This window comes from Microcebus murinus, chromosome 8 (genome assembly GCF_040939455.1).
Source record: "Microcebus murinus isolate Inina chromosome 8, M.murinus_Inina_mat1.0, whole genome shotgun sequence".
NCBI classification, from domain to species: Eukaryota; Metazoa; Chordata; class Mammalia; order Primates; family Cheirogaleidae; genus Microcebus; species Microcebus murinus.
In genome coordinates this window covers 20,210,577-20,234,542 of record NC_134111.1, presented here as the reverse complement: position 1 = coordinate 20,234,542, position 23,966 = coordinate 20,210,577, and the positions used below count along the sequence as shown (strand labels likewise).

Sequence of the window (23,966 nt, the reverse complement as noted above, 5' to 3'; positions counted from 1 at the left end):
TGGTCTGTTTTGTATGCTGAAGTATCCCTAGTGCTTAACATAGTGTTTCACAGATAGCAAGAGCTCAGTGTATTAATATATTTATTAAATGAATGAACACAGCGCCTACAGCAGAAATGGTGGAAGGGTAAAAGTCAAACAGTAGTCTAAAAAGTTTAAAAAACAAAACACTAGGAAGGGTCACAGAAATGTATACAGCTCCTGCTGGGAAGAAATAAGGTGAACTAAATTGCTTGATCTGGATGATTTGCTCATGAGCTCTGGGAAAAGAGAAAGGGGCATTTTTGTTCCCTAATAGATTTTTATTTCCATTTCCCTTGTTCACAATGAATTTTAATCACAGACATAACATTAGAAATGAAAGTTAGCACATAACCTTTATGCTTTCCTGTGGTAGAGGCCACAGCCCAGATTTCAGACAAATAACAATGTCAGCTGATGTTAATTTAGTTGCTGTTATTTATTCATTCTCCTTCCCGCAACCAAGTGGAATCATTATAACACATCATTCTTTCTAGGAAACATTGGTTAGAATTTCCGTGAATTCTCCAAGACTCCTATTCCCTACAGAGTCACCATTTAATTTTTTTTTTTTTTTAATGTCAAACTCAGCAACATTTTCAACAGTAGAAATAAAGGGTAGTGTTCATTGCCAATGAAGTTTGTCAGCCTCTATTTTCAGACATTAAGGTTCAATCAAGATCAATATAAAAACTCATCTTAAACACATCTTGAATTATTACTATGCCACATTATTTTGCCAGAAAAAAATGATGCATGTGAATGCATGTGTATTTGTATATATATATATATATATACCCTCATCATAGTGTATATCTTCACTGTTTCTATCATGAGAGTCAGTGTAATGAAATGGAAAGAATATTGAATTCAGAGTGAACCTGTGTTTCAATCTTGACAATACCAATTTATACCCATTTAACTCTCAAAAGTGAATGACAAACCCTAGGTACTCTAAGTATTCAGGGTTTTTTTATGATTTCCAAAACTTTATGGGAGTACAAATGTTTTTGTTTAATTGTATCAATTTCGTTATGCTTCAGTCAGGGTTCTAAGTGTGTCCATCACCCAGATAGTGTTCATTGTACTCATTAGGTAGGTTGTAACCCATCCCCCCTCCCACCTGCTTGATTTCCACTGAGTTTTATTTCCTTCTCTGCACAGGTGTGCTCATTGGTTAGTTCCAATTTAATAGCGAGTACACGTGGTGTTTGTTTTTTTCATTGTTCAGATACTTCACTTAGGATAATAGTCTCTGGTTCAATCCAAATTGTTGCAAAAGGCCTCAATTCATCCTTCTTCATGGTGGAATAGTATTTCATGGTACACATATACCATATTTTGTTAATCCACTGATGGGCACTTGGGTTGATTCCACACCTTTGCAACTATGAATTGTTTGAAATAAACATTTGTGTGCAAGTGTCTTTTGGGAAAAAAATGGCTTCTTTTCCTTTGGGTAAATACCCAGTAGTGAAACTGCTGGATCAAATGATAGGTGTACTTTTAGTTCTTTGAGGAATCCTCATGCTGTTTTCCATAGAGGCTGTACTAATTTGAAGTCCCATCAATAGCGCTTACGTGTTCCTTTCACTCTGCATGCATGATAACATCTTTTGTTCTTGGATTTTTTAATAAGAGCCATTTTAAGAGGGGTAAGGTGATATCTCATTGTGTTATAATTTGCATTTCCCAGATGATTACTGACAGTGAGCATTTTTTTCATATGTGTATTGGCCATTAGCCTTTCTTCTTCTGAAAAGCTTCTGTTCATGAGTTTAGCCCACTTTTTAATGAAGTTGTTTGTTTTTACCTTGATGATTTGCTTGAGTTCTTTGTAGATTCTGGTTATTAACCCTTTATCGGATGTGTAGCATACAAATATTTACTCCCATTCTGTAGGTTGTCTATTCACTCTGTTGATTGTTTTCCTTGACTGTGCAGAAGCTTTGTAATTTAATCCAGTCTCATTTACTTATTTTTGTTGATGCTGTGATTGCCCTTGGGGTCATCTTCATAAATTCTTTGCCTAGGCCTATATCTAGAAGAATTTTTCCAGCATTTACTTCTAGAATTCTTATGGTTTCATGCTTTACATTTATCCATCTTGAATAAATTTTTATGAGTGGTGAGAGATATGGATCCTATTTCATTCTTCTGCATGTGGCTATGCAATTTTCCAAGCACCATTTATTAAATAGGGCTTCTTTTCCTAGGATATATTGTTGCCTTCTTTGTCAAAGATCAGTTGGCTGTATGTGGATGGTTTTATATCTGGATTCTCTGTTCTGTTCCATTGGTCTAAGTCTCTATTTTTGTGCCAATACAATGCTGTTTTGGTTAGTATACTCTTGTAGGATAATTACCCTGTCTGGTAATGTGATACCTCCAGATTTGTTCTTTTGCTTAAGATTGCTTTGGCATTCCAGCTATTCTCTGGTTCCAAATAAAGCACAGAATTATTATTTCTATATCTGCGAAATATGATGGTACTTTAATGGAGATTGCATTGAATTTGTAAATCACTTTGGGTAGTATGGACATTTTAACAATGTTGATTCTGCCATCCATGAGAATGATATATTTTTCCATTTGTTTGTGTCACCTGTGTTTTCTTTCTGCAGTTTTTCCTCATTCTTTTTGTAGAGATCCTTCATCCCATTGGTTAAGTATATAATCCTAGGTATTTTATTTTCTTTGTAGCTATTGTGAATGGCATTGAGTCTTTGCTTTGACTCTCAGCTTGCTTATTATTGGTGTATAGGGATGCTACCTATTTGTGTACACTGAGTTTGTAACCTGAGACTTTGTTGAATTTATCAGTCATGAGTTTCTTGGTAGAGTCTTTGGGGTTTTTTAGACATATGATCATATCATCAGCAAAAAGCAATAGTTTGACCTCTTTTTTCCAAATTTAGATATACTTTATTTCTTTCTCTTGCATGACTGCTCTGGCTAGGACTTCCAGAACAATGTTGAATAGGAGTGGTGACAGTGGGCATTGTTATGTTATTCCAGTTCTTAGTAGGAGTGCTTTCAACTTTTCCCCATTCAGTATAATCTTGGCTGTGGGTTTGCCATATATGGCATTTATAATATTCAGATATTTTTCTTCTATGCCAATTTTGTTGAGGGTTTTTATCATGAAAAGGTGCTGAATTTTGTCAAATGCTTTTTCTGCATCTATTGAGATGATCATACAGTCTTTGTTTTTGCTTCAGTTTATGTGGTGAATCACATTTATTGATTTATGTATGTTGAACCATCAAGGAATCCCTGGTATGAAACCCACTTGTTCATGGTGAATTATTTTTTAAATGTGCTGTTGAATTAAGTTTGCTGGTATTTTTTGAGGATTTTTGCATTTATATTCGTAATCATCCAAGCAGAAAATAAAAAAGAAACACTGGACTTAAACTGGACTCCAGAACAATTGGGCCTGACAGACTTTTATAGAACATTTTACCCCCAAACTACTGAATATACGTTCTTCTCATCAGCACGTGAAACATCCTCTAATATTGCTCATATTTTAGGCCACAAAACATGTTGCAAAAAATTCAAAAAAACTGAAATCATACCATGTATCTTCTCAGACCACAGTGTAATAAAACTAGAAATAAACTCCAAGAGAAACACTCAATTCTACACAAAGTCACGGAAATTAAACAACTTGCTTCTGAATGATTATTGGCTCAATGATGAAATTAAGAAGAAAATCAAAAGATTCCTTGAACTGAATGACAGAGGGAACACAGGTTATCAAAATCTATGGTATCCAGTAAAAGCAATCATAAAGGGAAAACTCATAGCCTTAAATTGCCTACATCAAAAAGATAGAAAGATCACAAATTAACAATCTAATGACACATCTCAAGGAGCTAGAAAAGGAAGAGCAAAATAAACCCAAAGCCAGCAGAAGAAAAGAAATAACTAAGGTCAGAGCAGAACTAAATGAAATGAAAAACAAACAAACAAGAAATACAAAGGATCAATGAACAGAAAGTTGGTTCTTTGTAAAGATAAACAAAATCGATAGGCCTCTTGCTAAATGAACCAGGAGTAGGAGAGAAGGAATCAAATGAGCTCAATCAGAAATGAAAAAGGAGACATTACAACTGCTACCACAGAAATACAAAATATCATCTGTGAATACTATTAAAATCTCTGTGCACATATACTCAAAAAAGTAGAGGAAATGGACAAATTCCTAGACATATACAACCTCCCAAGACCCAATCAGGAAGACATAAAACTCCTGAACAGACCAATATCTAGGAATGAAATTGAAGCAGTAATAAAAAAAATCTTCCAACAAAAAACCTCTGGACCAGATGGATTCACAGATGAATTTTACCAGACCTACAAAGAAGAGTTGGTACCCATATTGCAGAATTATTCCATAACATTGAGAAGGATGGAATCCTTCCCAACTCATTCTACAAAGCCAGTATCACCTTGATACCAAAGCCAGAAAAGGACACAACAAAAAAAGAAAACAAAATATTCTTTATATTTAGTTAATTTATAACTCTCTTATAATTATTGGCCAATGGTAGATAATAAAAGGTGGTAGGCATTGTTTAACAAACGTAGATATAGCTCAACTTTCTCAGCATTCTCAGGAAGATACAACCCTGACTTCCAAGAGTATTTTAATGGTTATTAACAAAGAAAACAGAAGGATGTCTATAAATCAACAAACTTTTGGAAAAATCAGGAAGTGATTATTATCTATTCCATGAAAAAAAATGAAAGGCAAAGGAACCAATGTCAAGGTCATCATGAAACCCAGATTTGAGTCCTTCCTGCCTACCATTGAGAACCCTTCTGAAGTATACTTCCATAGGAAAAAAATATTTCCAAATTACCCAGAAGAGATATTTCTGCCCCATGAAATTACTTTGGTATGCTGGCCGAGGAAAGGAGGGAGTCTCTTCCAGGAGGAAACAAACACATGCAAACAGCAACAATCATGGCCATTGTTCTTGTAATGCCTCCTATATGCTATACACTGGGCCTGGTATTTTACATGCCCAGCACCCCACCATTCCATCTTGCAACGCAGGCAGTATTATTAGACACATTCTCCTGAAAAGGGAAATATCTTAGAGTTGTACAGCTTGTTCAAAGTCACACAGCTACTAAGTGAAGGAGATACAATTTTAGTCCAGTTATATCCAATGTCAAAAGGGACAGAGACCCCAGAGTTATGTCATTTCCAGGCCTCTGTTTGCTCCAAAATTAGTGTTTTGTAAGACTAGACACATATTTAACACAACAAGGAAGGATTCGGTGAGACTGCGAGTTAATGTGTAAAGGACAATGAACTGTATTTATATTCTCTGCCTTGGAGGTTAGGAATAAGAAGCTAAAGGTGTCATTTTAGTAAAAAATGAATTATCGGTATGTAAGCAGTGTTTTCAATCCAGTCATGGAGTCGGGGAGTGAGAGTGGTGAGAAATCTGACAACAGAAACCTGTCTTTCCAATACACACATCGTGTCAGGATTCAGGAAGAGCCAGGCTTCAGCCCATCAACACCTGTTGGATTTTCAACCCACCTACTCCTCACACATCACCAAATGATCGATTCATACAACAAACTGTTTTTTGCTTCATTTTATTTATTTTTTGCTGAGGAAATGATTCTGTATTCTTAGAGGATCCGAGAGACTATAGAAAATGTCTATCTGAAATAGCTACAGGTTTATCTGATATAGTTCAAGGCAGCTGTCCAGCATTCATTGCCACAAGTTCATTGCTAACAGACTTCTGTCATTATCAGACTGGGCCTGCTGTGAGCTAACAACAAAGGAAAATACACCGGAGGCTTTTACCTGGGGCTACAGAGCCGGGCAAAATATAACCAATATCGAGATGTTAAAATACAGCTATTAATGGATGGTAACACATTTTCCAATATTCTCTGGCTCCCTGGGAAGTCTGGAATAGAAACAATGCCACAGAGTGGCAGAGAAATGTGAAGACAGAGCTGAGTTAGAATCAGGGTACTATCACTCAGTGCCTATATAACTTCAGGAAGTATTTATACTCTTTGAGCATTTATGGCCTCATTTGCAAAATTAAAATTCTATCAGTGGCTTCTTAGGTTGCTGTAAGAATGTAAGTATGTTGTGTCAGGTAATAATAACTAATGGTTACTGAGTATTTACTATGTGCCAAGCACTGGATGAAGTAAGCACTTCTAGGAAACTAAGACACTGGAATTAAGTAATTTGATGGAATTCATAAAATTAGAAAGTCACAGAAACAGGACTTGAACCCAGGGAGTTGTCGACAAAGCCCATGATCTTAACCCACTATCCTATACTGCTAAGCATAGAACTTCTATACTGAGTGAAAATATAATAAATATGAGTCATGGATACTTTTACTACTGTTAATATTTCTTTCATCACATCAAATGCAGTTATATATTAAAATATACCACAGAATGCGCAATACCTGGGACATTGCTGCAGAAGTCCTTCTTCAATAATGCAGGCCTCTTTCTCAAGAAGTTCAGGGCACCCCTTTCCACCTCCAATAGCCATGTGCTTCACATTCCGGCTCCTGCTCCTAAATCCTGGCATGAGATTCCCTGAACGACATGTCTTGGAGCAGGGGCTCCAGGAAGACCACTCGGAGGTTTCGCAGTCTTTTGGCATGATGCAGGACTGAACAGTCACTGGGAAGGAGTCTTGCATACAAAGGCTGAAAGAACAGAAGTAGAAAACAGGAGGCCATAGATTAGCGGATGCAACCAACATATGAAAGAGTCTACTATAAGAAAAAAAAAGCCTGAAATCTAAGTATTAAATAAGACTTTAAAAAATCTTAGAGACACCATGATAAAATATTGGAGGACATAATATTTTAAGAATGTGCAGTCTATTTCATCTAAAACAGTGAAGCTGTTTCACTCTAGCAAGACACACACGTAAGATGGGTCCATCAGCAGCAGCATTATCGGAGATAACGCAGGTCCTTCTAGGGTGCTGTCACCGATGATATAGCCTACGACTACCATCTCTTGACTGTTTTCCAGGTGGCACAATTGTGCTTCACTTCACAGACACTATCTCACAACACGCTTATACGTTTACATTTTATTATCTCTACTTTGCAGGTAAGAAAACTTAAGCTCTGGAAGGCTAAACCATTTATCTAGTGTCAAACAAAGGCAAATGAAAGCTTTAGTATATTAACCTAGCCAGTCTTGTAAAAACTGGGCTATATAAAAAAAAAAAGTGATATTATGTTTCCCCACTTTGTTAGGCTCTGAGCATCAATTTCCTCATCTGCAAAATGTGTGTGCAATCAAGTGCTCACAGTCTAATTGGGAAATAGGGAAATAAATAAAAAGATAAGATAATGTGATAATGTGATGAACTAAACAGCAGAGCTTTTACAATGATGAGGAAAAGCACTGATGAGGCAGTGATGAATCACCTGGGAAGGCAGGTGGGTGCTCAGAGAAAGGGACACCTGAGCTGCATTTTTAAAAAATTAATGGGAGCTTCTCAGGCACAGTGGGAACATTATCCTAAGTCAAAAGAATAGCATATCCAAAGCCTTGAAATAATACCTCCTGGGGATGGGAACCAGTGGTATACTGGAATTAGCTGTACTGGCTCACAAGAGCCAATAGTTACATTTTCAGGAATATGCAAGCAACTTGACTTCAGGTAAGCTTAAAATTGGCCAAGACGGGGGTATTTACACTACAGAAATTGGCAAACACTCCAAATCAAGCCCTCTCACTCTGACCCCTAAGAACTACTTGGTAAATGTTTAAGAAGTACACCACTGGGAAAACGTGTAGGCCAATTTGTTTGGCTGAAGCAGAAAGTGTGAAGAAGAAAGTATATGGATATGAGGTGTATGGGTTCTTCAAATGTAGGTCTGGAAAGGCTTCATGTCATGGGCTAAGGAGGTTGGTTTTAATCGGGTATTAAATAATTTCAAGTGGAGGAAGTCAGTTAGACACACACTGGAAGACAACATTTCAAATATGTACTGGCATTCTTTTCTTTTTTCCCTTCTTTGTTATCAGCCCTTCCTTTATTGAGTCAAAGGCACCCATTACTTTGGGAGGAAAAGGATGATATTGATAGGAATGTAAACTACAGAAAGGGTCAATGTTCAAATACTGACTTAGGCTTTGGTAATGGTTCCTCTCTACGTGGTCAAAAAAAAGGGAGACGTCTTAAATTGTCTCCAGGTTTCTAACTTGGAAAAATGTGTATTAATAGATAGGGGAGCTACCACTCATAGAAGACAGTGTGCAGTGGACAATAAAACATTCTCATATTTGGCCATATTGATGATTCAATTTATAGTGAGATTTAAATATTTACATCCCACACTGAGAGTTAATGTGGTGTTCATAGAGAAAAGTATAAATTAAGATAAGACAAACCTTTGGTCCAATATTTTATTTTTTAAAAAACAAATCTATTTAGATCATATTGATCCCTTCAAAATGGAAAGGGCAGTATATCATTATCATTGTTCCATCCGCTGTGGCATTTTGGGGCCTGGGATCAAAACACACTAGGAGGAACCTCTCCTGAAAACACCCCACCTAATACAGAATGCAATGCCACCCTCATTGCAGGAGGGGAGGGGAGGGGCCACAACCTTCTGTTGGGTGACACAACAGAAAGCTGTGGATTAAGAAGTTGCTAGATTTTGACCTTTTGAAAGGGCTGAGTTGCATCCTTCCAAAATTGGTACGGTCAAGTCCTAACTCCCAGGACCTCAGAATGCAACTATATTTGGAAATAGGGTCTTTAAAGATACACTTAGGTTAATAGGAGGCATTAGGGTAGGCCCTAATCCAGTACCACTGGTCCATATAAGAGGAAACTGGCATACAGGCACACACAGAGGAAAGATCATGCCCAGACAGGGAGAAGGAGGCCATCTACAAACCAAGGAGAGAGGCTTCGATAAAAAAAAAAAAAAAAGGACCCCTGCCAACACTTTGATTTTGGATTTCCAGTTTCCAGACTGTGAGGAAATAAATTTTTGTTGTTTGAGTCATCTAGTCTGTGGTACCTCATCAAAGCAGCTGGAGCAAACTAATACAGAAATTTAATAAAGTGTTTCAACTTGTATATGCTTTCAGAAAATGAGTTTTAATTTCCAAGATGGATTTTGTTCTTCCCTTGGTAAAGAATGTCCCCACGGCATTTCATTCTCTGTCTACAAGTGAAGTGGTGGTCGGTTTCTCCCCATCTGCCAGCTTGCACTCTATGTTGCTCATCCTTCCCACACTGACCTTCCCTACCTGACCAGGACAACAGATAATAAGTCTCCAACAGTAAAAGCACGAGTTGCAGGGATTAATTAGGGCTTTTATATTCTTGGAAAAGGCTCCTAATTCTTGTTTTCTTGCCAAGAAATGGCTTATGTCCCATTGATTAAATATTTCCAACAGTATTTTCACTAGCCCTCCTTCTTGGTTAAAATAATAATAATAATAATAATAATAATAATAATAATAATAATAATAAAAGGTACCACGTTGGACTCTGGTCTAATTTGATCAGTGAGATTCCATTTTCTGTAGTAGTGGAGGGAACACTAAAGGGTGAATCGGAAATATCTGGATCCTGATTTTGGCATCGCAATATAATAGTACAACCTAATCTCTTGGCTGCTTAGTTTCATTATCAGCAGAAAGAAAAATAATAATAAAACGTGATCTACTCAACTCCTCCCCCTCCCGAGTTGTGGCAACCTTCAATGCAAATGGAATCAACTTACAAACCAACGCCCACAGCAAAGATTTTTGCCCACATGCAGAAATGGCAATTGATCCTTTCATAAAAGATGGTTTGCCTTCTTAATGAAATAGACCTGTACTCTTGATTTGTCTTTTTAAAACGAGATGCTGTGGTAATTTTACCTCCTTGACATTTATAGAGCATGTTGTCATTTACAAATGACTTCACAAGTATTCAACTATAATGGGAAATTTTGGAACTCAAAAATTATTCTAGAAATTCTTACTTTCCCTGGAAATGTAAGGAAGTCTCTTTATTCCCAAATAAGGGCAGAAACTCTTATAAAATAAAATTCAGCAGTAAAGTGCCTCCAATTCATTATCACTTCAGTTACCACTACTTTACAGTGATATAAAATATGTCAAACATACAGAAAAGTAGGGTAATATAATAAGTACCTCCATACCTTCCTAGGAAAGACTAACATTTGGTTCAGATTTCCTTAAATAAGTAAAAAATTACACATGCAGGTGAAATCTCCTGTGTTTTTGCAATACTGATTTCATTTCTCTCTCCCCAGACACGGCTGCTATCCTCAAGTTGATTCGTATTATTTCAGACTTAAAAGAAATATAATATATAAAAGTATAAATGTTTTACACTTTAACTGAAGATGTATACTTGTATATATATACAGTACATAGCATTGTTTTCTATACATATATATATTTTTAATTTCACTCAAATATTGTTTTATTGTATGTATTCCTATGAAAAATATTTTCCTTACTTAATATTGTAATGCCTAGGTCTACCCATGTCCATAAATGCAGACAGTATTCATTCATTTTTATTACTGTGTAATATTCTGGTATATGGGAACATGATAATTTATTTATTCATTGCTCAGTGAGTAGGCCCTTTGTGCTCAACTTCTTGCAGTTTCATGGGATCATATATTGAACCTCCTTGTACATGTATGTCTCTGTGTGTTACACATGTAAGAGAGATTTCCCCTAGTATTACAGCCCAGACTTGAGCCACAAATATTTATACAAGTGACTGTGTTGAGTAGTGTCCAATTTCTCCTTTCCAACATCCTTCCATCTCTTGGTATCATCAGGCTTATTTTTTTAAACTGTTGAGATAATGCATTCATGTCCCAGATTACCACAGAGCTTGATGTTCTTTTCACATCTTTAGTGACCACTCACATTTCCTATTCTGCAAATCAGCCCATATGTTTGCCCATTTTGGTGTGCTAAGCAATGAACCCCCTAAAGATGCCAACATCCTAATCCTTGGAATCCATGAATGTGCTGCCTTATATGGCAAAAGGGACTTTGCAGATTGTGATTAAGGATGCTGAGATGGGAGATGATTCTGGAGTATCCAGGCAGACTCAGTGTAATCACAGCATCTTTATAAGAGGGAGGCAGAAGTATCAAGTCAGAGAAGGAAACATAATGCCAGATGCTTGGAGATTGGAGTGAAGCAAGGCCATAGACCAACAAGTGTGGACAGACTCTAGAAGCTGGAAAAGACAAAGAAATGGTTTCTCCTCTAGAGCTGCCAGAAAGATCACAGAAAATAATTCTCCTTATTTCAAGACTTTTTATCTTTTAGCCTTCTTACCTGTATTTTTCCCTATTGCGTTTAAGAAGTACACTCACATACATAGTGTGTGTATATATATATATATATACAGACAGATGTCAACAATAAATAGATATATAGGCATATATATTAGATCCTAAACAGTAACCTGTTGGTTTTATATGATACAAATCTTTTCTTATAATTTGATTTTTACTTTTGTTTATGGTATCTTTTTGTGGTACGTATTTTTTAAATTTCTTGCTCAATCTTTCCCCTTATGGTGTGCATTTTTTAATGCCACACTTAAGATTTTTCCCCCTATTCCAATGTCATAGTTATACTTTCATACTTTTTCAACCAGAAAATTGTATACTTTTCCACTTCATATTTAAGTCATCAGTTTGATACCCATTTTCATGTATGGTGTTTTATGTCCTCCTTTTATAGAACCATCATCTGTCAGATATTTAACCTATATAATGGTCTGATATCTGTGCCCTATTTTTTGTGTTTTTTCTTCTTTCCAAGTGATTTCCCCAAAATTATCTTCCAAATTTTATTGATTTTTAACATATTTTACAATCAGATTTTTTAATGTCCACAATTTCAGTTATTCATTACTCCTTTTAAATATTATCCTGGTTTTATTTCATAACTGCAATATTTCATCTCATGTCTTTGACAATATTAATTGAAACTTTTGTTAGCCTTATTTCTTGCTCCCCACATTATCTCATTCTATTCTGAGTTCCCGATTCCTGTTTATTTTGGTCTCACTGTTTCATGTTGGATTTAGCTTAAATCCCAGATGATCCTTTGCTATCAGGGATTAGAGTGAGGCACCGCAAACACAGATAGGAAGCTCTTTGATCACAGGTGGGGCTCATCCTGTGGTAAACATTATCACTGGCTGATTATGCCAGGACCAGGCCATTTTACTGGAACTCCTCAAATTCTGGTCTCCATCAGTCTTTACTTGCTAGTTTACTTTTCTCCCAAGATAGAAGGAGCCTATCTATTGGTTCATGTGTGTAGACCTGGATGGTAGCTTTGTGATCTCGAGAAAGGGACCTGCTGTCAGGGCCCTCTCAGAAACTCTGCATGCGTTTTCACTTAACCTGAAAGTCACAGTATGATATTTCATAATTCCACTATCTTCTGCAGGTAAGGGGGTAAATTTTAGGACCATTGAACACATTTGTGTTCAGTTACTTAACCACCTATTTAATCCCTAACCCTTCTAATAATTTTATATTTGTCAGAATAGAATAGGCTATATTGTGGTAATAAATCCTGGAATCTCAATGTTTTATCAAAATAAGTGTTTATTTTCCTTTTACATAAAGTGTGATGAAAGTTATTCAAATCTCCCAGAGGGCAATCCTCTAACTGAAGACTTAAGGATCCAGGTTGTGTCCACCTTATAGTTTCACTATCTAGAATATGTGGCGTATAAATTCACATTTAAAAAGGAAAGAGAGGGCAGGAGGGTAGCCCAAGGTAATGTATGACTTTAGCCTAGAAGGGGCTTATGTTTCTTCTGCCCACATGCCTTTGGCCAGATCTCAGTCAAACAGCTCCAATGTAACTGCAAAGAAGAGAGTGAAATATCTTCCAATGTATCGTGGAAGAAGCAAAAGCATGATAAATGTATAGATTAGTATCTAATCCAATTATTTCCATATAAATTGAATTGTTTCTTGCAGAACTTACAACTAAAGAAAAGCTTTCTACTTTTTCCGCTCTGCTAGGTGAATTATCACTCCTTTCTCTGCTTTTCAGTTATCCAAATTTGTTTACTTTTCCTTTCAGCTGTTATACACGTCCCCATTATGTTTTTCCTTAATAGTTTATGCCTTTTTAAAATTACTGTCATTTAAGCAGTGTTCCAGAATACAACAAACATAAATGTTTGTGTTCATTTTACCATGTTCAGCTGGAAACCTGAAAATTTATGTAACACAAAGGTTTGCTAAAGCCACATAATGATCCAATATATAAATTAACATATTCCTAGAGAGCTAACTCTGTCATACATATGCAGAAAATACTAATTAGAAGTAATTAAAAACATATGAGTAAAGTCCTTAATTGTGAATGTATTTCCATTTCTACTAATTTTGTTCTAAATCACGTAATATTTGTCCATAGAACTTAATACTTCCAAAATATACTATACACTTAAAAAGTAACTTTTTATAGCAATGAAATTGCAAGTAAGAAAGTACCTTGCAAACTCTTAATAAAACAGTGGGCCATTTAAAATCACGGTTATTCCAATTATTTAACAAAAACACTGCTATCCATATGGTAGCAGCTTACCCAAATTACAGCATAATAATAAGGGAGCAATTGCTTGTAGAGCTTACAGATTCTAACTCAAGGAATGTTTGCAAGATCACATCACAAAAATAATACCAAGGAATAAAATGCAAATGGAAAAATGAAGAGAAATGAACCAAAACTGAGATATACTTAAAAGAGAATCTATTTGGGAAATCAGGTAGAATGTATACTATTATTTTTAATGATTTTGACTCCAAACTAGTAGCATCAGTCTGCCACCAGTCATACTAACAGAAAAATCAGGAAAAACTATGAGAATGATAATTTGAAGAAAGGAAACATGTATATATCAAGGTTTATGTAAAACCCCTGACTTTTTAGAAGCCAGACGAAAAAATGAGCATTGTCATTTATTGCAATATAAGATTTAGCAAAGATATTTGAATAAGCAGAGTTTTTAAAGTGTTGTCTGAAAGATTTGAAACGTTAAAAGCAATTTTAAATTACTGAGAAACAGTATTAAGGATCACTGAGAAATTTAACTGAAAGAGTATACAAGTTTCCTTTTCTCTCTAACCTTTCTTGGCCAAATTAACCTGAGGTAACTTATGTCTTATTTGGCAAAAAACAATGTTTACCTAAGGTTAGTATGTAAGACTAGTTGGGGGGAGTGGGGGAGTTACTGCTTGAGTTTTATACCCTTTTTCTTTCACATTCTCAACAAAATAAAACTGCACTATTAAAATGCCTCTTAATTTCTTATCTTGATTTATACAATTTTAAACTTTTCAATAGGTAATAAACCTAACATCATGTACTAAAGCTAAAATAGCAGTATGGAATTATGTTTTAAATATGCTGTTCAGCTGCTTCTGTGCAAGAGAGAGATTGTTCTACAGATATAGAGATAAACACACAGATATACTGAGATATTAAATTCTTGACAAGAAATATCCTTGAGTGTGATGTTATATCAAAATGGAATGTTTTTAGGATTATGATCATTTTCTGTCACTAGAAAACATTATTCAACAGAGATTTAAAATGCAGTGCAAGTCTCAAAATAAAACAGATTTTATCTTCTCCAAATTTCTTAGACAGAGTACTAAGAATGATATGTAGGTACATATTTGTGAATGCATGTGTAACTGCTTAGAGATAAAAGCAATACCAGCAATCATCTGAAGGTCTTTGCCACTACCTTCACTTTATAGGGAAGAAAACTGAGGCCCAAAAAGGACGAGCGATTTCCTAATGGTTACACAGCAAAATTATAGAACGGCCAAGATTAAATTTACAGCTTGTTACACACTTAAATTTATAAGATCTGCCCCCCAGCTACAATTCGAAAGAAAAAAAGCTATCTTAACTTGAGATTTGGAAAACAATGGTAGTTGCCTGACCATGAAATTCCTCTGTCACTATGACCCCCCAAAATATGAACTGGAGACAGAATATGAACACACACACACACATACACACACACACACACACACACACACACACACACACACACACTCCTCTTCAAATTATATGTAAGTGGAAAAACCTAATGGATTACCCATTATGGATGCAACCCAGTGGGTGTGGAAAGCAGAGAAGGAGAGAGTGTTAAGAGATTCCACGAAAAGAAAACACAGGACTAAAAGACTTACAGGAAGCACAGACAAAATCATTTCTAGAAGTAATCATTTCATCAATAACTTCAAAATGAAGAATACAGTTTAGTACAGATACAGAGAACAGCCTGGAAGGTATATGGTTATGGAAGTGGCTGTCATGGAGAAGCATTTATTTGGGAGATAATCATATATTCAAAGAAAAGACATTCCATAAAAAAGACATCTGCACTAGAATGTATATAGCAGCACAATTCACAATTGTGAAGATGTTAAGAGGGGAAAATACCTTGAATAAGAAATTCAAAGTTGAGGTCAAAATGGGCAAAAACCTGAAATAAATAAAATGAGTTGATTGAACTCAGGAAAAAAAAGAAGAAAACATCATCCTAAAAAGAATTATGAATTACAAGATGCCTAAGAATGAACAGATTGAAATGACAACATAACAAATTCAGTGAAAACACTGAATAAAAGTAGAAAAATATGCTAAGTTAAATAAGGTAAAATAAAGAAAAAAGTAAGGTGATTCAGAGAAAGTAGATGAAATAAAAAATATCCCAACATATATGTGTGTGTATATCTCCCTGATAAAGAGTATCAAAACACTTGATCAAAGTATTGTTCAAAAATATAATACCCCCCAAAATTTCCAAGAAGAAAAGCAGACCTTAATTTATACATAAAAAGGACCTACCACATACCATGGAAATATGACCCAGAACAATCAACTCTATAGCATATACTAACACAACAAATAGATTTCAAAATTAAGGGAAAAAAACAAGTTTTTCAGAAAAAAAAAATGAAATAACTTAAAAATGCAAAACTTGAAAAACTCACAACAATCTTCTCAAAAACAGCATACAAATCAAGGCTGCAATGGAGTAGCATTTTTAAGAAAAACAAAAAGAAAATGTGAACCAAGAATATTCTATCAAGCTAAACAGTTCTTCAGTTTTGAATCTCCCAAACTCAGGAAATAATATATATTGTTGTTAATACTTTCCCGAAGAATCTACTGGAAAGTGATCTTCATTCAATCAAAAACAACTGGGGATATTTTGGCAAAATGAGTACAGCATTTGAAATATATAATTGTAGATCTAAAATTACAATAAGGATGGAGGCATGGGTAGAAAAATAATACGTAAATATTACATGCTCTGACAAAGCAGAATGAATTCACCTACAATATGGAAGTAGAAGAGAGAGATAATGGAAATGGTAATATAAGATTATAAGTAATAGGTGGGAATCATTTAAAACTGGTATAACACATAGTAATACATTAGGTTAGAAAAGGTGAGGAAGTTAAAGAAACTATAAATTGTGTTAATTATGAAAGTAACTTCTAAAGTATAGATGTAAGCATTCCTAAATACCAAAAAATTAAATCCTTAAAAAGCAAAAAGTATACAGCAAATAAACTAGTAAATATCACATTATACACACTGTAATATAATATAAACTACAATATAAACTAATATAAAAGAATTGACACCAAAGATATTTATATCAATAAATATAAATAAGGCTAATTCATTTATTAAATGAAATTTGGTGTCTATATTGACTTATAAAGTAAGCTCCATGCTTATAACAAATATAAGAGACACAACTAAAATGTAGTAGTTCAAAAAAGCTAAAACCAAAGAAATAGACAAAGATTTTTTTTATTTCAGCATATTATGGGGGTACAAATGTTAAGGTTACGTATATTGCCCATGCACCCCCCACCTCGAGTCAGAGCTTCAAGTGTGACCATCCCGCAAACGTTGCACATCTCACTCATGGTGTTTGTAAATACCCATCTCCTCCTGCCCCCTCCCAACTGCCCGACACCTGATAAATGTTATTCCTACATGTCCACTCAGGTGTTGATCTGTTAATTTGCTGGTGAGTGCATGTGGTGCTTCTTTTTCCATTCTTGAGATACTTCACTTAGTAGAATGGGTTCCAGCTCTATCCAGGAAAATACAGAGGTGCTATATCACCATTGTTTCTTAAAGCTGGAATAGTACTCCATTGTATACATATACCACATTTTAATAATCCACTCATGAATTGATGGACACTTGGGTTGTTTCCACAACTTTCCAATAGTGAATTGTGCTGCTATAAACATTCAAGTGCAGGTGTCTTTTTCATAAAGTGACTTTTGATCTTTTGGGTAGATGCCCAGTAGTGGAATTTCTGGATCAAACGGTAGATCTACTTGTATCGCTTTCAGGTATCTCCATATTGCTTTCCACAGAGGCTGAACTAGTTTGCAGTCCCACCAGCAGTGTAGGAGTGTTCCTATCTCTCCGCATCCACACCAACATTTATTGCTTAGGAACTTTTTGATAAAGGCCATTCTTACTGGAGATATGTGATATCTCATTGCAGTTTTGATTTGCATTTCCCTGATGATTAGAGATGTTGAGGATTTTTTCATATGTTTGTTGGCCTTTATTCTGTCTTCTTTTGAAAAATTTCTGTTCATGTCCTTTGCCCATTTTTCGATAGGGTTGTTTGATTTTTCCCTTGCTGATTTTCCTGAGTTCTAAATAAATTCTAGTTATCAGCCCTTTATCGGATGTGTAGCTTGCGAAAATTTTCTCTGTGGTTGTCTGTTTGCTCTCTTGACAGTTTATTTGGCTGTGCAGACGCTTTTTGATTTGATCAGGTCCCATTTATTTATTTTTGTTGCTGCTGTGATTGCCTTTGGGGTCTTCTTCATAAATTCTTTGCCTAGGCCCATGTCTAGAAGAGTATTTCCAACATTTTCCTCTAGAATTCTCATAGTTTCACACCTGAAGTTCAAGTCTGTTACCCAGCATGAGTTGATTTTTATGAGAGGTGAAAGGTGTGGGTCTTGTTTCAGTCTTCTACATGTGGCTATCTAGTTTTCCCAGCACCATTTATTGAATAAGGATTCTTTCCCCCAGTGTATGTTTTTGGTTTTATATCTGGGTTATCGGTTCTGTTCCACTGGTCAATGTCCCTGTTCTTGTGCCAGTCACAAGATGTTTTGATTACTATAGCCTTGTAGTATAGTTTGAAGTCTGGTAGATTGATACCTCCTATTTTGTTTTTATTGCCTAGGATTGATTTTGCTATATGGGGTCTTCTCTGGTTCCATACAAAGCGCAAAATTATTTTTTCTATATCTGTGAAAAATGATGATAGTGTTTTGATAGGGATTGCACTGACTCTGTAGGTCACCTTGGGTAGTATAGACATTTTAACAATGTTGATTCTGCAGACCCATGAGCATGGTATATTCTTCCACCTGTTTACATCCTCTGCTATTTCCTTCTTCCTCCTTAGTTAAATATATTCCTAGGTACTTCCTAAGTACTTTATTTATCAGGCAAATATAAAAGAATAAGAATGTGTGTTATGCAATCCTAATATCAGACAAATTAAAATTTAAGACAAAAAGCATTGCAAGAGATGAGTAAGAGCACTTTAGAATGTTAAAGTTTACATTTCACAATGAAGAAATAGAGGTTTTGAGTATGCACCAAATAAAACATAACCATGTGTAGAAAAACATATAAGATGTAGGAAAAATAGAAACACACTAATAATAGGTGAATTTAACAACTATTTTAAGTAAAAGGCAAGTTAATGAAAAAATATTAAAGATTATAAAAAACCTATAGATAGTAATCAATAATGTACACACATATTAAACAATTTGCACCAATAATTAGAGAATACATCTTCTTCTCAAGTGTATATGCAACATTTACAAATATTGATCATAAATTCTAACACAAAAAAATCAGTAGGTTCTATAAAGTATGAATATTATAAACAACACTTTTGCTTATAATGCAATAAAACCAGAAGCTAAAAATGAAACAAACAAAAATAACAAATGGCCTTTCTATCTGGAAATCAAAATAGCCTGCATTAAACAAATCTTGTGTAAAAGGAAAAAAACTACAGAATTTTTGAAAAAAGCATGATAAAACACAACGTAAGAATTTAGAGGATTTGTTTAAAGCAGTAATCAGAGAAAAACTAACGGCCCTAAATACATATATTAGTAAAAATGAAAATAAATAAAATCTCCTAAATTTAAAAAGTTGGGAAAAGAATAAAATAAAAAAGGAAGCATAAAGAACTAAACGATAAGGAAAAATACAGAAATTAATGATATAGAGAACATAAAAACAGAAAACCAAATTAATAAACCAAAATTTTGTTAAAAATGAACAAAATAGGTAAACTACTAAATACTTTTAAAAAACAACTGGAGAGAAAAACACACACATATATAAATATATATGAAAAAATAGTGTAGATTAAAACTCGATAAATTATATACATCAATCCAAATAAATTTGAAAATTTAGAGGAAATGAATCATTTCTCTTAAGATTATAGTTGACCAAAACTTACCCCAGCATAAACAGAACAAAACTAACATTAGCATGAATAGAGAGTGCCCAAAGAAATACTTCACCAAAAAAATGCATTAGGTCCAGATGATTACACACAAAAAATTCTCCCGAATATTTAGTAACCACATAGTCCTAATGCTATATAAATTATTCTGGACAAAGAAAGTGAAGAAAAATGGCCACGTTCCTTTTATGATGCAAGTATAATTATAATATCTCAAACTGATAAAGAGACCAACAAGAAAACAACATAGCAGAGAATATATTAGAAATGCAGATCACCATTAGAAAAGATGTTGATGTAATTCACCATATTAATGGTCGAAAGATAAAAATCAGGTGATTATCTCCAAAGATGCTGAAAAAACCTTTGATAAAATTCAACATCCATTCTTAATACAAACTCTGAAAAGAACAAAACAAAACAGGAATGGATGGATATTCCCTTAATATGATCAAAGACACACACACACACACACACACACACACACACACACACACACACACATCATGACAAGCAGAATACTGTTCCCTTCCACCCCACAAAAGGTCTAATCCCCACAACCTGTGAAGGTGTTACTTTAAATGGCAAAAGGTACTTTGAAAATGTGATTAAGGATTTTAAGATGGGAGGTGATCCTGGATTATCCAGGTGGGCCCAATGTAATCACAGAGTTACTTTTAAGTGAAAGAGGGATTTAGGAGGAGGATCAGAATCAGAGAGAGATTTGAAGAAATCACACTGCTGGGCAAAGAATGCAACAGCCTGGGGAAGCTAGAAAAGGCAAAGAAGCAGATTCTGCACAGGAGCCTCCAAAATAAATGCAACCCTGCAAACAACTCCATCTTATTTCAGTGCAATCCAGACTTCTGAAACTATGTGATAATAAATGTGTTGTTTTGAGCCACTAAATTTGTGGCAATTTCTTAGAGCAGTGATAGGAAACTAATAAATACCTCAATCCTAAAACCAGAATTTTACTTAATGGGGAAGCCCTGGAGGCATTTCCAGTGTTATGAGGGGAAAGGTAAGAATGTTCACTGTCTTCACTAATAGTTGATGTTTTCCTGGACTCAATGCATTAAACTAGAGAAAACAATTAGGGGCATACGAATCGTAAAAAAAGAAATAAAACTTCTCTATTCTCTAACATGACATTGTATTTGAAAATTACTAAAGACTAAATGATAAAAACCCAAATAATAAAAGAATTGAAGACATTAGCATTTTATAAAATCAGCATGCATAAATCAATAGTGTTCTCTAATAACCACTTAGAGAATAAAATTGATGATAAAACCCCATCCACAATAGCAACAATAATATAAAATACTTAAGAAAACAATAAGAAGTGTTCAAGGTCCCCATAAAGAAAAATATACAACACTCCAAATAGGCCCCAAAATAGACTAGACACAAATGAATATAAGTAGCTTGTTTTTGGGTTAGGACATCTCAAAATTATCAAGATTTTAAGTTTTTCTAAGTTTTTTTTTTTTATAAATTTAGTGTAAGCACAAAAAAATTCCAATAAGCTTGTTTATGGAGCTAGACAAATTGATCCTAAACTTTGTAAGGAAAAATTAGCTTACAAAAATAGCTAGGAAATGCAGGTAAAGGGTAGCTATTAGGAGGGACTAGCCCTATAAAATATAAAATATACTGGTGAGACCTCTCTAATTACAATAGTGTGGAACTCATAAAGAGTGGTGCAAATGGAATAAAAGTGCAGTAACAAAACCAAAATATACATAGATATCTGATATGTAATAAAGATGTTATCGCAATCACAGGGAAAAGAGAGAGAATCTTTGTAATTTATGATATTGGCTGGCACACTGGAAAGACTTTTAGAAAAAATATATGATTAGATCCATTCTTCACACCACACACAGTCCAAATTCATCAAAGATTCAAATGTAAAAACTAAAATTATGCACACACTTGGTGAAAGTATGGATAAACTTAAGCTGGCTGTTGAAAAAGGCTTTCTAACCATGATTAAAATTCCAAAGGCAATAAAAGAAATGATTTATAAATTTGATTATGTACAAAGTTAATTTAAAAATTTCTACATGGCAAAAATCTCCATAAGCAAAGTCAAAACACAAATGCCCAACTGAGAAAAATATTTGCAATATATATCACACCAGACTGATGTCTCTAAATACAAAGATTTGAAAATAAAGGCAAAGACAAAATTTCCTATAGAAATACAGGAAAACTACATAAACAATTCACAAGAAGGCCTATAAATATGATCCCTAAATATATGAGCATATGTTCAAATTCATATATATTAAAAGAAATGCCTACTTGGAAATCTATGATACCATTTCTCACACCTGAAAATCTATGATACCATTTCTCTCACCACTAACATGAAAGAGAATTTGGCAATATCTGATAAAACTTGTATGCATTTATCTTTTTATCCAGCCATCACATTTCTGGGAATTTATCCTGAAGATATACCTCCAACAATACCAAAATACAAGTGCAGATGTTAATTCATTGAAAAAATATTTGCCATGGAAAATTATTGGCAACTACCTAAATATCCAAGCATAGGAATTTGTTCAAATAAACTATGGCTGCACACACACAACCAAGTACTATGATATTGTAAAAAAGAATAGGAAGAATCTGAGTAATTGATATAAACTAATTCAAGGAAATAATATCGAGTGCAAAAATTCAAAAGAGATTATATGATGTGCTACCTCTTGTGTAAGAAAGAAGAGAAAATAAGAAAGTACAAAGAAGCATGAGGATAAACTTGAAAATAAGGAAGTTGGTTAAGGTTAGAGATTGTCAAGGGGTAGAAGGCATGGGATGCAGGTATAGAGGAAGGAGTGACAGTCCTCTGAGTATAACTATGTACGCATTTGACTTTTAGAAACATGTTAATGTATAATACTTTCAAACATAAAATTAAATCAATATGCTGAGAAGAGTGAAATAAAATTTATATCTGGAAATGAACCAGAAAAAGAAAGAGAAAATGTCCTTTATTCCCATTTCCACCAACCTAAGGAAAAAAAAAATATATATATATATATATATAAAATATATATATTTTCTACTATTTTCAAAGAACAAATTATGAAAAAGATTTGTATTGCTTGGGGGTCTACATTTATTTCTGTTTGGGGAGGAATAAGAATGTAAAATTTATTTCCAAATCTACTTTAGTAGTTGAGATGAAAAACAAACAGTAACAAAAAGGTGTGAGCTATAGAGATGATTTTTTTTATAGTCTTAAAATTTATTAACCTTCAGGTATGCCTTTATGGGGAAATCACAGTGTATTTATTTAACTAAACTGGTCTGAGAATTGAAAGCATGTTAACATGTACCAAGTAATCACAGGTCTTAAAAGATTGCCCACACCAAATGTTCCTGTATAATCAAGTAAATGTAAAACCTATTCATCTGATTTTTACTCATCCAAGCAATAAATATGAATCAATTTCTTATTCATATGAACACCCTGCCTAGTCTATAGCTCAGATTTCTTAACTCAGATGCACTTTGACTCTAAACAAACAAAAAAAAGAAACAAGGTGAAACAAAAACAAAAGCTAAATAGAGAAGACTATTTCATTTCACAAGTTACGGTATTATAAAAAGTCAATGACAGCATCATTGATATATGAGAAAGAATGATGAACAGACTGTCTGACAGCTATTTTTAAATGTAATAATGGAACCTCAGAGAAACTCCTGTCAAAATAAAAGAAAAATTAGGATGTGCAATGAGACAAGTAAAAGCAAAAGATCTTTAAGCCCAAGAGGCAAATCGATGATGAGAGAGCAGAGCAGCACCAAGAGTAATACAACTGCCTACCACATTGCAGATATAACTGTGAAGGGAAAATCGCTTGAGGTGATTATCAAAAGTCACAGTAATCAATGCGATAGTGAGTAAAGGGCATTAATTAAAGCTCTGTGCTGTCCTAGATTGCGAAAGTGACTTTCAGCATGACACAAACAGAGGCTTGTATTATGGAAGTAAAGGCAAGCTCTTCCTACTCAAAATGACACGACAACCAACAGCAGCCACAATCAAAACAGAGGCAACAGAATGCCCCTGGTCCCTACAGTCTCACAGAGACTACCGAAAGGAAATAGGTCTGCAGTAAGACACAAATACACAGTGAAAGGAATCTGCACTTTAGGATAAATTATAATGATTAAGGGAAACGTTAAATTTCACCCTAGAAATCCATAGATGCACAAAGATATTAATGTTTTTCTGAATGCATCAAATCCACGAAAAGAAAATGTCACTTTTCAGAGAT

The 23,966-nt window shown here is 34.5% G+C and overlaps 1 protein-coding gene across 1 annotated transcript in view; it reads right to left on the bottom strand.

Moving 5' to 3' along the window:
- The window catches only part of THSD7B (thrombospondin type 1 domain containing 7B), an 852,814-nt gene that overhangs the window by 531,037 nt on the left and 297,811 nt on the right, over positions 1–23,966 (bottom strand). The window contains exon 4 of the mRNA XM_076005495.1: positions 6,489–6,737. Coding sequence (XP_075861610.1) covers positions 6,489–6,737 — 249 coding nt within the window. The remainder of the gene's footprint in view (positions 1–6,488; positions 6,738–23,966) is intronic.